This window comes from Vanessa cardui, chromosome 18 (assembly GCF_905220365.1).
Source record: "Vanessa cardui chromosome 18, ilVanCard2.1, whole genome shotgun sequence".
Classification (NCBI taxonomy): Eukaryota; Metazoa; Arthropoda; class Insecta; order Lepidoptera; family Nymphalidae; genus Vanessa; species Vanessa cardui.
Genome location: NC_061140.1, coordinates 2,927,544 through 2,944,370, shown reverse-complemented (window position 1 = coordinate 2,944,370; position 16,827 = coordinate 2,927,544). Strand labels below are relative to the sequence as shown.

The 16,827-nt window shown below is 33.8% G+C and overlaps 1 protein-coding gene across 2 annotated transcripts in view; it reads right to left on the bottom strand.

Moving 5' to 3' along the window:
- Window positions 1–16,827, bottom strand: part of LOC124537391 — a 79,850-nt gene that overhangs the window by 32,045 nt on the left and 30,978 nt on the right. The window contains exons 2-5 of one of the 2 annotated variants that reach the window (XM_047114225.1): window positions 12,236–12,354; window positions 9,915–10,039; window positions 5,958–6,162; window positions 5,306–5,534 (exon numbers count right to left, since the gene is read on the bottom strand). In XM_047114225.1, coding sequence (XP_046970181.1) covers window positions 5,306–5,534; window positions 5,958–6,162; window positions 9,915–10,039; window positions 12,236–12,252 — 576 coding nt within the window. In that variant the 5' untranslated portion in view covers window positions 12,253–12,354. Of the gene's footprint in view, window positions 1–5,305; window positions 5,538–5,957; window positions 6,163–9,914; window positions 10,040–12,235; window positions 12,355–16,827 lie in introns of both variants that reach the window. The other variant, XM_047114224.1, reaches the window with a different exon arrangement.

The following is a 16,827-nucleotide window of genomic DNA, read 5'->3' as shown; positions in this document are numbered from 1 at the left end:
TGTCGTTGTTGTTATACGATTGCAGATAATCATCGCAGGCTCGAATTCCAGGTCAAGACAATAGATGTTAATATAAAGGTAAGGTAAAAATCTAAATATCTACAACGCCGACATATCGTTCGTGTCGGATTGCCATCCCATCGGACTGTAAGCGAGATTGAGATTGTCTTTGTAACACACTCTTGCTCTATGATCTCTTTTGGTTTATTCCAATCACAAGAGTAGTAAAGAAGTAAAAAATGTTAAATTAGCACAATATCCAGGTCGAGTTTACATTATAAAATAAAATTACGTATTCGATGTCAGCTAAGTTACAATTGAATCTTTAGTACTAAAATAAAGTAGAGGTAAATAATGAGATGGAATACTGTTGTATCATATACATAAGTAGATATATTGAGAAATGTCTATTTTAAATATTTTTTAATTCCTTCGATTGTAATGAAATATACGAAGTCAGCTTAGTTTGTGTAAAGAATGGTAAAAAAAATATTCAGATAAAACATCGTCATTATCATAGTAAGAATTTTAAAGATTACCGTAGAGCCATGTTCGTAAATTTATATTTAACGTTCTAAAATAAAATCCTGTATATAGACCACTGGGTCAAGGCCACCTCTCCCTATTAAGGGGAAGGAAGGAGGGAGTCGGTAGATGTCACAGAATCTTATTAAAATTAGCCACAGATTTCCTCATGATGTTTTCCTTCACTGCCGGACACAAAATGAATTATAAAAACAAATTAAAACACATTCAGGGGAGTTCGAACCACTGAAGCATCTCATCTTTAATTTTATTATATTATTGTAATGTGGACTCGTCAAAAGCTTATAGGCTATTCTAGTCGAAATATATAATCTAGTCGAATTATAGCAATATTGTTTAGTTTATATAAAAATATATGTAATTAAAGAATAAAACTGCATAAAAAGTAATAATAAAAATTAAAGACTTAAGCAAGAACCCGTATAAAAACGAACTAACGAATTTATTCATTTAGAACTAGACTAACTTTTATAGCATTATGTTTGTTTAATCTTGTCTACAAGAATATAACAAAACTCATCTGTATAATATAATATTTTATTGTATTTATTATGCTATCACATTTTTCGAAACTAAATGAGTACTGTATGTAGAATGGCCTTCAAGACAACATTGTTATCGGGAAGCTGACTAAAAAATAATAATTCAGTACTTAATAATGTTACTCTGTGGCTCGAAATTTGTTATACCCCTATGAAGACGCTAAATAATTATAATATACGGTCAATATATATATATATATATGAATATGTTATTATATTATATGTATACGAATAACACAAATTAAAATATACTTCTTTTTTTCCACTCTGTTGTCGGATTTGAAGAGTGAGCCAGTGTAACTATAGGCACAAGGGACATTACTTTTTGGTTCCCAATGTTGGGGGCGTATTGGCGATGTAAGCAATAATCTATGAGATCTTGTAACCACTTATCAGGTGACTCATTTGCCCGATGCCTGTATAATCATTAAAAAAAATAATACAATGTATAGATGTTTATAAACGTAGCGGAATATAACACAAGAAAATGGGACAGATACTGAAATCTTTGCAATTATAATTAAAAGAAAAAAAGTATTGCATTATAATCAGCGATGGCATTAGATCCTATTATGAAATTACCTTACCAACACATATGTATATATTTTTTTAAAAGCAAAATGTACTCTTCAGTTGATTGACGTTGAGTGTTTGTTCACGACGCGTAATCTCTAGCAACGAGACAGGTATCTAGACTGAAGAATCTCTTAAGCACTATAGCTTTTAAACATTCTTGGACACTAGATACATTTTTATGTATTCGAATTAGGGTTCCGCAAAATCACATCTAAAACCACATACAAAAACTCATTTAACTTATCAAAACTTTATTTCTAAACAATTTCATGTCAAACTTTAACTTTATTTTTTCAAATTATAGATTTTACTGAAAAGCAATATAAAACGCATATGTATTGCCCTGTGTCCTGTAATAATACTAATAAATATGAGACAACATCACATACATTACTCTGATCCCAATGTAAGTAGCTAAAGCACTTGTGTTATGGAAAATCAGAAGTAACGACGGTACATGTAATCACTATATAAAACTAAGTCGCTTTCTCTATCCATATAACTCAACGTATGCTTAAATCTTTGAAAACTACGCAACGGATTTCGATGCGGTTTTTTTAATAGATAGAGTGATTCTAGAAGAAAGTTTTTATAGTTATTGACAATTTAGTAAAGAAACAATGATAATTTTTTAAGTTTCCACTGTGATGTCACATCATTGCACCCTTGCGAAGTAGGGGTGGGTCGATAGTAACATAGGATAAAACATATCACATATCCACTCAGCCAAAATCTCGAGCCGATGATGATTTGTTAAACGACAGAGAGCTTTGGATCGTGGGTCCCACGGATTAGGTTAAAAAATAATTTGAAAAAATATTCTGCAATAATAAACCGTAGGTTCTTGCTACTTTGCGTTACGTAACAGTACAATGTAAATAAAATAATCTCATATAAGGCAGATTATACAAACAACAGTAAAAAAAATTCAGAGGGTACTTTACATTATTTAACTGTATAAATTTCATTTATTTTCATACTTAATTAAAGAATAGAACCGCGCGTTCTTGAGTAAACAGTTCTGTTACCAATGTACTTACAGGGAAAATTCAAATCTCAAAAGATAATTACACCTTTTTATCTGCAGTCAATACGTTTGCAAATCTATCAAGACCGAATGAGTACATGACCAAAAAACTCGCTTTCTCAATAGAACATAGGAAAGACAAAAGAGCCTTGAATGTTTTTTAACTATTAAAAGAAACAAAAGATTCACTCTTAAATCCTAATGCAAATTACGAGAAATAAAGATTAACATCGTTGTTCGTTAGAGCTGCGGGAACGGAGTTTAGATCGTATCGTGACTTAGAAGTTACGCAACTGTATGGTAATTGTTTATGGTGTTCTCTTTGGTAAATAGAGTGAAAAAACTTAGGGTACTTTCAATTTACCATAGATGGATAATCTTTCAATTAAAAAAACCCTACTGTTTAAGTACGCTATATTTGTGATGCTATAATAAATAAAAAATATACTTCTGACCTATTCATTTATGGAGAGGACGTCTTAGCCCAGCAGTGGCATTACTATTATAAATGATAATAAAGGCTTTATCATAAGAAAACTCGTTTGAATTAAAACAATAAAAAAACACTATCAGTAGAAAAATAAAGAGGGTAAGGTCGCCCGAAAAGGACTTCGTTAATTATATTAATATATGTTTTTTGTTACATTATTATCATAATTATAAACAAAAAATATAAATAATATTTATTTTTTATATTTTTTGTTAATTTATTTCCATTTTCATACTCATACTCGAGATAGAAGAGAACGACAGCGGAATTGACAGCATAAGAATCTTCCCCACATATAAACACCTACACGTAGACACGCACTTAATTTATCAATTCTCCCATTTACATATGTCTATTTTAACATCCGATGCTAAAAACAGCGATGGCACGCACTGTATATTAGGTTTAAACCGATGTTAATTGCTGTAATTACTGTAAATAATGAAGACTTTCAAATCATTAATTACAGTGTACATACAATAGTACGTCAATTTAGAAGCAGGAGCAGATTACCTGCGCTAACCGTTCGTTAAACATTTTTGATGTCAGTCCAGCCTATTTACACTTTCCTCTAATTAATTGTTTGGGTTCTTGTGTCGAGCCACATCGCTTGAGCAAGCGCTGCAAACGTACCTCCGTATACTGTTTGCAATGATTGAAGTTGTATTATTAGTGAAGTTTACGCTGACGACAATAGCAACAGTAAGTCTTAACGTAAAATCTTTGGTAAAGTAAATCGACTTGATTTAGTGACCCAATAAAAAATATTTATACACAGGTGTACGTGACACATAGCTGATGATATCACATTTTGAAAAGTATAGCTTAAAAACATGCTGACATTTTACTTTAACAAACTTTAAAGGAGAATTGTTGGGCTCGACAGTGTGTATTGTAATTAAAGCAGAAACACCGCATTGCGAAGTAAACCGTTTTCCTAAAATAATGGATAGAATTTCAAGTAAATTTTGAACAAAGAAATGACAACTTTTCATTAAAATGTTCTAATAAAACCTATTACCATTTTTATGTTATTTTACACACTTTGAATGTTTCCATAACTTTTGTAATGCCTGACTATATGTGTATTCTGTTAACCTCATCAAAATTTGAATGAAATGGACTTTTGAAATGAACATCAAAATTACTGGTTTCCGACAAAATAAATACTGATAAGCGGTAAATAATTTGCTATTTTGTAAGTGGAAATGAGGCAATCGTCTAGAAGATAAATGCGTTTGTGATTATCTCTACTTAATAATATAAATGTGAAAGTGTTTTGTTTGTTTTTTATTTACGCAATAAAGGAGAAACGGATCAGTGTGATTGTGACTGTCACATAGGCCGAAAAAAGGTAAACGGTATGTTTTATTTTTTGTAGGTACCAATATAAGTGGATTTCTTCATAATATTGTTCATTATTGCCGAGCACTCAGCGAATAGTTACATGAGTTGGGGTTTGAGTCTGTGGACTCCAAGGCTCATCACCGCTCAAGATACGTATGAGCCAACAACGGACAACCTCAGCTATTACCAAGTAAACTTTAAGGCACTTTAAGGCTATTAGTTCACCTTAGGTGATTTTTATTACGGAATAAAAAAAAACACTTAAATAAGAAAAAAATATCTACTAACTATTCATAACGAACAAGATTACTTTTTTATTTATTATTTTTTATGTTTCCCAAAGCGTATTTTTCGTTGGATGTTATCCAGGAGCGAAATTGAAGTTTTAACGATCCTTGCTTTATACAAAAGGTAATTGAATTATGCTGTTTCATACCACGTAGTTATAACGATTCATAACTCGCAATCCACTACAAAAGTAAAAAGTGATCGTCCCATTTTTTTGTTTATTTATTTATTGCGTAGAAATTTACACATGATTGATTACAAGAAGCGTGCTGAAATAAATTTAATGATGCTACTTCATCATTGCAAACATTGCATTGCAAATTACATTATGTTATATATCATCATTAGCCAACAACATACACGACATCCATCTTCAAAAAAAAAACGCAACTCATCACAATTCGAAATCTTTGAACCTTAAAACGTAAAGTTCAATAGCTGTTCTTGTAATCGCATCTGTTACAACAACTTGTTAAAGAAATAACTTACCAGTAAAGACATCTGATTCTTGGGCATCATAGTGACGTCACCAGGTCGGACTCCGGGTCCACAGTACGGCAAACTTGGTCCGCGGTTCGTTGGTGGTTCGTGCAATGCGAGTAAGGCTGCGTGAAGACGAGCCCTCGCAGCGCTTATGCCACCGGCGCCTCGAATTGCGGCTTCTACTACATGGCCCACATCCTTCTCCCATCTAACGGGAGGCTTTTCTGTGTAGTCCCTACTAAAGAAGAGAATTTGTCTATAGCACAAAAACCTGAATAAATGCCAATACGTACAACCAGAGTAAGAAAAACTTCGTCTGTTTACAAATTAATTCCTTTATCAAGTCTTAAACTCTTAGTACCATTTGAATCTAAACATCAAATCATTTCAACGCAATATTTCATTCTCGATCGGTAAAGAAGATTATCGTTCATATTCAGCACACGAAAAAAGATCTTATTTACCACTTTAATTGTACTTTGCATGTAAGTTTCATTTCATTTTAAAACGTTTAAACATTGGGATAATAATTACAAATATCAATGTACAATGATGTTATGAATAAATAACATTATAAATCACCTCAAGATTACTAACAGTACAAAATTTCATCATTGTCATGCATGGGAAATATTTCTGTCTGAAAGTTATTGTTTACCTGCATCCTCCCAAACACGCTCTGATATCCTCTTTCAAACTCCTCGACATGGTGCACGATGGACTGCCGTCGGAGTCCGATGTGCTTTGAGATCCTTCGTTCTTGTCCGAAACGGAGAGCCGTCTCACCGGCTCTGGCTCGAACTGCTCGTTCTTTGGTAAGTTGGGTGACACCCGACCGTGACTACCGCCTCCACTGCCATACCCTGCCACATAAAAACCAAACTATACCACTATCTCATAAAATCGTATGATGATATCAAGACTGGAACTGTTACAAGGAAGTTACCGTTTGTTTCATAAAGAGCCGAGATGACCCAATAGTTAGAACGCGTGCACCTTAGCCGATGTTTACGGGTTCAAACCCAGATGGGCACCACTGAATATTCATGTGCTTAATGTGTGTTTATACATCATCTCGTGCTCGGCGTGTCCTGTGCATGTGTCTAATCTCATAGAAATTCTGCCATATATGTATTCCAACAACCGTGGTGGAATATGTTCCAAACCTTCTCCTCATGAGGGAGAGTAGGCATTAGCCCAGCAGTGGGAAATTTAAAGGCTGTTGTTGTTTGTTGTTTAAGTTGGTAGTTTGAAACGGACACGGGATTTTGAAATGCGTAAGTACCAACTTTCAAAATCCATATTGCTTGAAAATCGAATTACTTTTTACATGACCAAATAAGTTTAAACCCAGGGGAACTTAGAAGTCTACATCTAATAAGGTAGCCGCCAGACATACGATCTCACCTATGTGAAACTGTAAACAGAATTAACAACTAATTGCATAATTGATCTACTTATGCAACAACCTGATCAAGATCAGAAATGGTGATAGGCGTAACGTGATTAAGATGTATTATTAGATTCAACTTTGCGAGATATTTATTTTTGAGTTCGAGACATTGTTTTGAATACTTTTTCTTTTTATTATATAGGTCGGCGGACGAGCATATGGGCCACCTGATGGTAAGTGGTCACCATCACCCATAGACAATGAAGCGAAGTAAGAAATATTAACTATTCCTTACATCGTCAATGTGCCACCAACCTTGGGAACTACGATGTAATGTCCCTTGTGCCTGTAGTTACACTGGCTCACTCATCCTTCAAACCGGAACACAACAATACTGAGTACCGTTATTTGGCGGTAGAATAACTGATGAGTGGGTGGTACCTACCCAGACTGGCTTGCACAAAGCCCTACCACCAAGTAAAAGTGTGTTTGTTTTCTTTGCTATACATTGCTGTTGACGACGCATGGAGTACTAGTAAAAGTGTAAAAGAAAACACTTAACCAGGGTCTACTCGTTTTATCAACGTTGTTGTAATGAACGTGTATAAAGCAAAGGCCTAAGGATATTTCAACGAAGTCAAAAATTAACGTTCGACGCAACTGTTTTGTCCTTCCAACTTTTAATGGAAAATTTTCGCTTAAATGGAAGGGTGAACAAGAATTTTATTGAATTCTTAATGATAATTACTGCTATCCCTATTACATAAAAGCAATGCAAAACCGCAGTGGCGGATTTACCAATAGGCTAAGTAGGCTGGAGCCTATGGCGGCAAATTTATCCCAAATTATGATGAAATATATTATTTTACGAAAATAAAAAAAAAACTTATAATTATAGTATACACATTACGTCCGTAATCCGTATACTCGTCACTACATGGCAGGTTGGCTAAATAATCTAGTTACTGACAGAAATATCACCTAGTTTATAATCATACTGATAACGGACAAAATCGATGTAATGAGGACGATAGAACGCAAATCATAGATGTTGCAAAAAAAAGTAGGGGCGGCAAAAAATTAATAGCCTACTAGCGGCAGATTTGTTAATCCGCCACTGCAAAACCGACTGACGTTGGTCATTATCATGTAAAAACTCAATCTTCTCCGAACGTACATCTAGTAAATTTTTCATGCCCTTTGGTGTACTTATAGTTTTCTTTCAGGAAGGTAATACAAATGAAAAGCATTTAATAAAGTCATCAAATAATGATAATTTTTAGCAAGCCATTACAAAGTATCTGGACTAGTCAGGTAATTGAGTAATCAAGGTCACAATGCGGTCGCCACCGCGCAACCAGCTCGCGATGACCTTGAAACGGATGCTTTTACTCTCGATCAATTTCCGAAGGACAATGATACAGTAATAGTTCTACAATATAAAGCAATTCTATATTCATTAATCAATCATTGGAATATTGAAAAGAAATAAAAAAGATTAATTGATTATATTCCTATTGTCTTAGTTAAATTGAAACGTGATTCACGAATCACGAATTCATCTTCCAAATTTAAATTCATTTCGTTAAACGAAATCCATTAATTTATCAATTACGACTGATATAGGTGACAGATAAAAAAAAACTACGACAAAATATTTACAACATTAGCAAACTCGAAATTTAATATATTTTAATGTTCGATTAAACAAAATCTAATTTAAAACATTTTTAATTAAAGATGGCTCATGCATTTTTTTAGGTGGTATGGCTTTGTGCAAGCCCGTCTGGGTAGGTACCACCCACTAATCAGTTATTCTACCGCCAAACAACAGTACTCAGAATTGTTGTGTTCCGATTTGAAGGGCACAAGGGCCATCACATCTTAGTTCCCAAGGTCGGTGGCGCAGTGACGATGTAAGGAATAGTTAATATTTCTTACAGCGTCATTGTCTATGTGTGATGGTGACCACTTACCGTCAGGTGGCCTATATGCTCGTCCGCGAACCTATTCCATAAAAAAAAGAAAACACTTTTGAACCATCCTGTAGTAGTATAATCATCATGTACTTTTAGTGTTGTATTCAAAGTAAAAATACCACCGAGAAGAACAAGAACAACAAAAAACTCACTACTCTTTGCCACGAAATTACAATTAAATTTGTATATATCCTGCCTAGAAAGAAATCAATACCAACAAATAAGTCCACGCTCTTTTATTTTTATGTAATCTCGTATTGAGTAATATGCCTTATTTATAAATGTTTTATTGACATAAGCTTTAATTATTTAGTGGGTGCAATTAAAAACAGCTGTGTAATCTTATATAAACGAATACTGTGCTTAAGGAAGGGTGTATTAACTTTGCAAAGTGGGAAACTGGGTGTTATGTTTTATGTTTTATAGCACAACTTGCAAATGAAACGATCGCCTCCTGGCTGTTTCCTGTGCTATATTAACAATAAGAATCTAATTAATTTGACAAAGAGAAACCCGCTGTGTTTCTTTCGCCGGTTCTTCTCAAGTCGGGGTGTTCCTTTTTCCGAACCGGTGGTAGTGTTTAATTTGACCATTAATAAGAAAGTGTAATGCTTTTACGTTGAATAAAGTAATTTGAGTTTGGGTTACTTTTTTTATCAAAAAGATCGATATTATTGTAAGTACTTAATAATTCTGCAGAATATCTTGTGAAGCAACTGTAAGTATTACAATTTTATCAAAAACATTCTGAAGGAATTCTCGAGATGCTAAGTAGACTGATCGTTGATTTAGATGCTTGTATATAGAACTATTTTTATTAAATCATACTTTCAATGCAATAATTTCAAGATTGAATTTTGTTGCAATGGTTCTGTATTTCAAATGCTTCGTCATTTTAGAGCATCACTCAAAAGTCTACAGATTTCAAGACCCTGGGGTTGGATCAAAAACAGTTATTGACATTCTTCCGAAACTAGAGCGTAATCTGAAATTCAGAAATGTGTGTGCCTGTGCCACGAAATATCGTAAAACATATTTTCCTGTGATTAAACTCCCTCTTATCGGTTTTGCCATCATAATGGGTTATGAGGGTGAGAATCTTGGTACTGTACTTCTGTTTGCAAACACACTTGAGAGTATAAAGTCCTGTGTAGAGAAGCAAATTGGTTTCCATAACAATGAACGCCTTGGCCTTAATACAAAGATACATGTGCGAAGTATTTGTTCGTCGTTGTTATATTACCTGAAGAGGTGGAGGGTGCTCTTCGAGGCACACGAGGTGCGTCTGCCGAATCTCCCTCCGCCACGTCATCATCCACGATGATCACCACCTCTTGCTCTTCTTCCTCCGTGTATAGCGGATTCGACCTAAAAATAACCAACTATTAGGTAATTCCAATAGTGAAGATCCTTACTAATATTATGAGATTTAAATTACGAGTACATCAATGAATTAATAAAAATATATTATTTATGTAGTCTCTTAAAATATTTTCGAATGTTATTTATTTAAAAGTATTCTTAAAATATTAAGAGCTATATATTTTACTATAGAGTACTACTATATTTCGATATATTTGAGTTAATTGACTGCATTATTAATATTTGCTTAGATTTAAAGTACATAAAGTAATATTCGTTTCTAAACAAAATAGAAACTATTTTTTTAAAGGTTAAAATTAATTGTTCTAATTAATTTATAAGATCTTATATTCAACACTACTTACAATAAATATTTAAATTTTAAACCATTATACCAGTAAACAACTACACATACAATAAAATGGATACAATAAGCGATTCCTGATCGTATCATCTCTTGCATGTCGAGCATACATAATTTTATTTTGCAAACACCTGTCCAATGCAGAAGGAGGCCGCATTGCTCTGTGTTTAGCTTTCAATGTGGATCTATGAAATAAGATCACGACGTACATTATTGCCAAGATGTTCGCGTTGAAAAAAAAGTGCAAGCATTACCATCATGTATTAAATCTAGATACGCACGATGCATGCGAAATCGCTCCAGTCATTGTCAAGTCGTTGACCTCATAACTGGTTTCAACATCGACAAACATGTACAGTACGAGATTTGAAAAAATAACTCTTATTACAATGCAATAGATGCGTGGTAACTGCGTGAGCATATTGGTTGAAATCCTAAATGAATCAGTAAATTCCTACGCCGTGGTTGAAGAACTGCCCATTGTTTGAACAGCGCTCCTTTCTCCTTTAGGATTTCTTTGAGACTTGTGGCATATTGTTTACTAAGCGTGCAATAAAGTATGGTTTCCTTATGTGTTGTTTCCTGAATGCGAATAGTTTTACTTTAACCTCTTTAATGGCTTCTTGGTGTCGTCTGAGAATTTGAGTAATTTTCTCTAGCTACTTGTTTTAAACAATAAAAGTAAAGGAACATTCCTTTAATTTTATTGCATTCAAATACCAATGTGGTCAATTTATTATTGTACAGAGAAATAGCTTTCTTTAATCGTAACTCTTATTTACGTTTAATAAATGTAGATAAAGTTCTATTGTGTGAATTTTCATTGCGATTGGACCTATGTATATAGGTATATGATATTTAATAATTTTGAAGAAAATAACTCTTGTTTTCTTCTTTTGGATTTTATTTGAACTGATAAAAATCATATCGAAAAACGTTTCGTTTTGAGATTGTAAAAAACAAATATATAATTTCTTGAATGGAAACTGAGGTGGAAAAAAATCTATGTGTCACTCGAAATTTCATAACTTGATAAAATTTCTAAATGACATAACAATGGACATTTAGCAAGACTAAGCGGACCCATAGAATGCACCATGACGATGGCTTAATAGTCGACGATGTCAAATGCCATCGGGTTACGGAATATGTCTTTTCCATACGCGGAATTCCGAGTGCGGTTTCTTGTTACTGTGATTCTATTCATTCGTATGCTCGCTTCCGGACTGTGGTGTATATTGCAAAATACATTACGATGTATAATTTAAATCCCATTTTGGACACACAAATAATAATTTCTAACTTTTTAGTAGTTTTATTAAAGTCGATCTTTGTTTAAGACTACTATACCAGAATTTGTATTGTGTACTGTACCAGAAATATAAATAATACAAAATAAAAGTTCAAAGAGTCTTAAACTTAAATTAAATGAAATACAGTGTAACTACAGGCACAAGGAACATAACATCTTAGTTCCCAAGGTTGGTGGCACATTGACGATGTAAAGAATAGTTAATATTTCTTACAGCGTCATTGTCTATGGGTGATGGTGACCACTTACCATCAGGTGGCCCATATGCTCGTCCGCCAACCTATAACATAACAAAAAGTAAAAATGACGTTATATGTACTCAAATACAAAATCTTTATGATGGGAGATGAGTGTGTACGATACGTACGAACTACAGACGGCAGAAAATGTTTTTTCAATCACTTCGCAGTAACGGATGCGGTAGTGAGTTCAACATTGTCGCTACATAATGACATGTATGCAAAAACAATTTATTTTATCATCTTTATCTCTTAACGGTTAAGACATTATTGAACTAAATTTTAACCTGAGAACGGGCGGCATGTCATCGAGGGCGCGTAGCGGATGAGGCGGTGCGGGCGCAGGGGGGACGGTACGCGCGCCGCACGCGCAACCCCCCGCCTCGCTCTCGCGGCGCCCTCCACCCTGGAAAAACAAATCATTAATTAATAATCCTGTGATTTCTTCCATAGCCAATGAGCCACCAACCTTGGAAGCCAAGATGTTATAATATTTCCCTATCGTTGAATTGGCGTCAAATGGAATGACAAAAAATGATTTGCGAAGTTATAGATAATAATCTAAGTAAATTCTGAACATTGGCTGATTGGCTATTGCGTTTTTCAAGTCAACGAATGTCAAATTAGTTAAGCTGACTTCGATCAGAGTTTTAGAGGTTGGAAAGTAGTGTCCCATGTCGACATTCGTTTGATATCAATCAGAATGCATTTCTTTTAAACACAGATCGCTTTAATCCTCCATTAAACTTGAAACTTAGTGTTAGAAGCGGCGACGGCAATAGCCCAAGAGTGACTAGTGAAGAGTGAATCTGTGACTTTTACATCCCTAGTTGAAAGGCCAACTATTTCGATATTGATACTTAATTATTTGTCCTTGGACATGCATGTGGATGGATATAGAGGTAAAAGGCGACCCAAGAAACGATGGATAGTTTGTGTAAGACGATATGGTTAGTAAGAAAATTACTTGTAAGATGATGTCTGACAGAGAATTATGGAAGGAGAAAAAATGCTGTGCCGACCCCAAAATAAAATTGGGATAAGGGCAGGAGGATGATGATGATGACTTATTTGTCTTAATTTCATCAGAAATTGTCTGAAACATCTATAATAATATCTCGTAAAATAAGGCTTATTAATATACATATATAATACGGACAAAATTTTTTAACAAGACTCCAAGATTTACTGAGCTTGCATTATTCGTAACGTAACTTTATCATAGTTAATTTTAACTGAACAACTAATAAAAAATAAAATCTTAACATGTCGAATTAAATTTAAAAAAAAATTAGTGTTAATTGGTAATTATTTTAATAATTCCAAGATGTTTAACGATAAGATCAAATTGACGAAGCATTCTTGGATGAGCAGCGCGCGGTTTTGAAACGAATTGCTTATTAATTGGGTCTTTAAGACTTGGGCCTTGAGGAAAATGCTTAAAACTACGCAACTGACGTTCGTTAGCAGAAACAGCTTACATAGTTGGCATTTCAATGTGTAATATTCTTGAGCGGAAAATAATTTTAGATTGTACTTTTTCATCATCAAATGGAATTACTTGTAACAACATTCTTATTACAATCATTTATCTTAAATTTTTGAAGTATTCTACTGACTTCTTATTTAACAATATTTGAGCGTAATAGAAGACGTATAAAATATATGACAACAAATATAAAATAATGTATGTCTGAAAAATGAATACACTTTTAATTGATGAAAAGATTGGTATCATCGCCATCATCAGCCACTTTTGAATTGTTATACAATTAAATTAAACGTAAAGCTACCACCGGTACCAAATGTATATTCAACGGGAAATAATCGACCAAAACCAGTTACGCATACTACAACAACAACAACAACAGCCTGTCAATTTCCAACTGGGCTAAGGCCTCCTCCCCCTTTGATGAGAAGGTTTGTAACATATTCCACCACGCTCTTCCGATGCGGGTTAGCGGGATACACATGTGGCCTAATTTCTATGAAATAAGACACATGCCAGTCTCCTCATGATGTGTGTGATTCACGGTGATTAATTATAAACACAAATTAACATGAATATTCAGTCGTGCATGCCTGGGTTTGGAACCCGCAATCATCGGTTAAGATGAACGCGTTCTAACCACTGAGCCATCTCACAATCTACGCATAATAATTCCAAATTTATTCCTTTCCTGCAACCCTAATACGTAATAGTTTTATAAATTCTTACAACATCTTATTAAATGATGACATTTCGTGTAATATAAACAAGAACACAATGATAACTGTCGTTGCATTTGCAGTAAACAAGCCGTAACGCCCTCAATATGGCGTTGTCACAACGCGACACGGTAGTACGAAGAGTTGCAATGGTGTTAATCTGTTAAACATACCATGAATGTACGTAATCTCTACATAGAGTAAGATAAAGTCGCTTCCAGCCGTCTTTACGTTTAGATCTTTCTTTTGAACTTCGCAATGGATTTTGATCAATATATAGGAAAGGAGAGAAGTTTAATTTTTTTTTTATCCTGTCCAGAAATCATTAAATACTAAGTCTATTCTATTTATCTTTAATATAATCTTGAAATGATTAATATGCCGTATTTATTATTTTCTTGTGACTTCAGTTTTAATTATTTGTTATTACGCAAAGGAAGAAGTAACTGTGGAATCTTATTATAGAAATGATACCATGCCCGTGCAAGAACAGAAAAGCTGAGATTTCCAACAATCCTAGCCAGGAGTAACAAGAATTTTCATTTTTATTTTTGTTCTTCAATTAAAAGTTGTATAAATTACCTGGGAAACCGGGATGGGTAGTTCCTATATATACATAATGTATAATGCTATTTTTTTAAACAATCAATATATATACTACTAAATGTGTCGGTATGAAACCATGACCAATAAACAAGGAATATAATAGGTATTTTTTCAGATGAGTGTAATGCTCAGAGAAGACTTTGTATAACGGTTTGTATGTTATTAAATTTATTAGCTGTAGCTGACTCTATTCGCCTGCTTTATTTTTTCGGAAGTAACAAATATACTAATACGATACAAAATATATCGTATATAGGTCATACAACAAAGTAAACATATTATCTAAATATATTTATTCACATTAAAATCATTTATATTATAATGACTAAAAGACTTAAAGAAATATGTATAATCAAAATGGTGGAATGACAAAGGAAAATCTTACACAGCTTTTTTTAATGTTAAAATTTAATCTTCCATTCACATTTCGTACAATTTATACTCGTACATCTAATCAATATCATTCACATGACTTTTGGTTCTAAAAAAAACATATTATTTATAGACATTCATTTATTGACCTCCGTTGACATAAAGGCTGGCTCATATTATATCTTTTATTTTTAATTAGATTCGCCCGCGCGTGAAGAGGTGTTACAATGTGTCATATAATATATCATCCAAACACATCCAACGGCTTTTGTAGGATCGATTAACAAATACACAAATTCCACAGAGGACCATAAAATATATAATATCTATGTTCAGCAAAGAGTAGCTCGGTTTACATATCATACAAACTAATAGAAGTTTAAATATTTAAAAAAAATAGTTCATGTTTGATTAATTAATTGATCAATGTTTGGCAAATTGGATCGTGTGTCAGTGGCACGGATGTGGTATGACCTTGATGGCTTATTTGATACCAAGGAGGCGTTCACACACTAAATAGGGTGTGGGGGGGGAGAGGCTGAGAAATGAAAGCTATATTGAGCTACGTGAGGGCAGAAGAGAGTCAAACACGAATGATCCTACGTGCTTGAGCTTTTGCTTCTTTTCAACCGACTTCCAAAAGGAGGAGGTTATCAATTCGTCTGTATTTTTTTTTTTTATGTTTGTTACCTCATAACTTTTCACTGGGTGGACCGATTTTGATAATTTTTTTTTGTTTGAAAGGTAGTGCTTCCCGTGGGGTCCCATTTTTTTTTTATTTTTTTCCGATGATGGTATCCATATGAAAACAACATAAGTCTTAAATTTGCATTATGTATTTGCGCGACAAATAGGTGAATAACTGAAAATCACGTTAACCAATTTTAATAATTCTTTTTTTATTATAAAATATATACTTCAAGGGTAATTTGGTGAAAGTTTGGTAAGGTTCTGAGCACAGGATCCATGACAAAGTAACGGAACGGAAGGGAACGGAACAATTCTGAGGAGCACGTTAGCGATACTCGGTCGAATCTTTTATTTATAGGTTATTTGGATATTTGAGTCACCTTCCGTAATGTGGTTATGTTTATGTAATTATCGTAGTCGAATATTATAATCAACTAGCTACCCACCCCGGCTTCGCACGGGTGCAATACTGATACTAAATATACTACAGAATTTGTTTATTTACGACATCACATCGCAAACTTCTAAAATTATCAGTGTTTCTTTACTATATTGTTCATGTATTATATACACAAACCTTTCCCTTGAATCACACTATCTTTTAAAAAAAAATCGCATCAAAATCCGTTGCGTAGATTTAAAGATATAGGGACAGAGAAAGCGACTTTGTTTTATACTATGTAGTGATGGAACTCCTATACGGCTCGCAGTTAGGGTGCGATATGGGGCAGAATTTCTTACTATCTTTAATCAAATTTTGTGTACGTGATGTGATGTCATATGATGTACGAAATATAGTTGGTCTTTTTCAAAGTTTTTTTGCTGAGTTCGATTACAGCTCTTTCGAGCGATCCTTGTAGTTTACGCCGCGTGACGTATTAAATCCGCATTTTCGAAAGTCTATTTTTGCTTTATTCGCAAGCCTCCTTTGAAATTGTCCTCGAAGTAGTTTTTGACTCATATAAACGGAACGCTTAATCTATCCATATTAAAAAAAAATAGT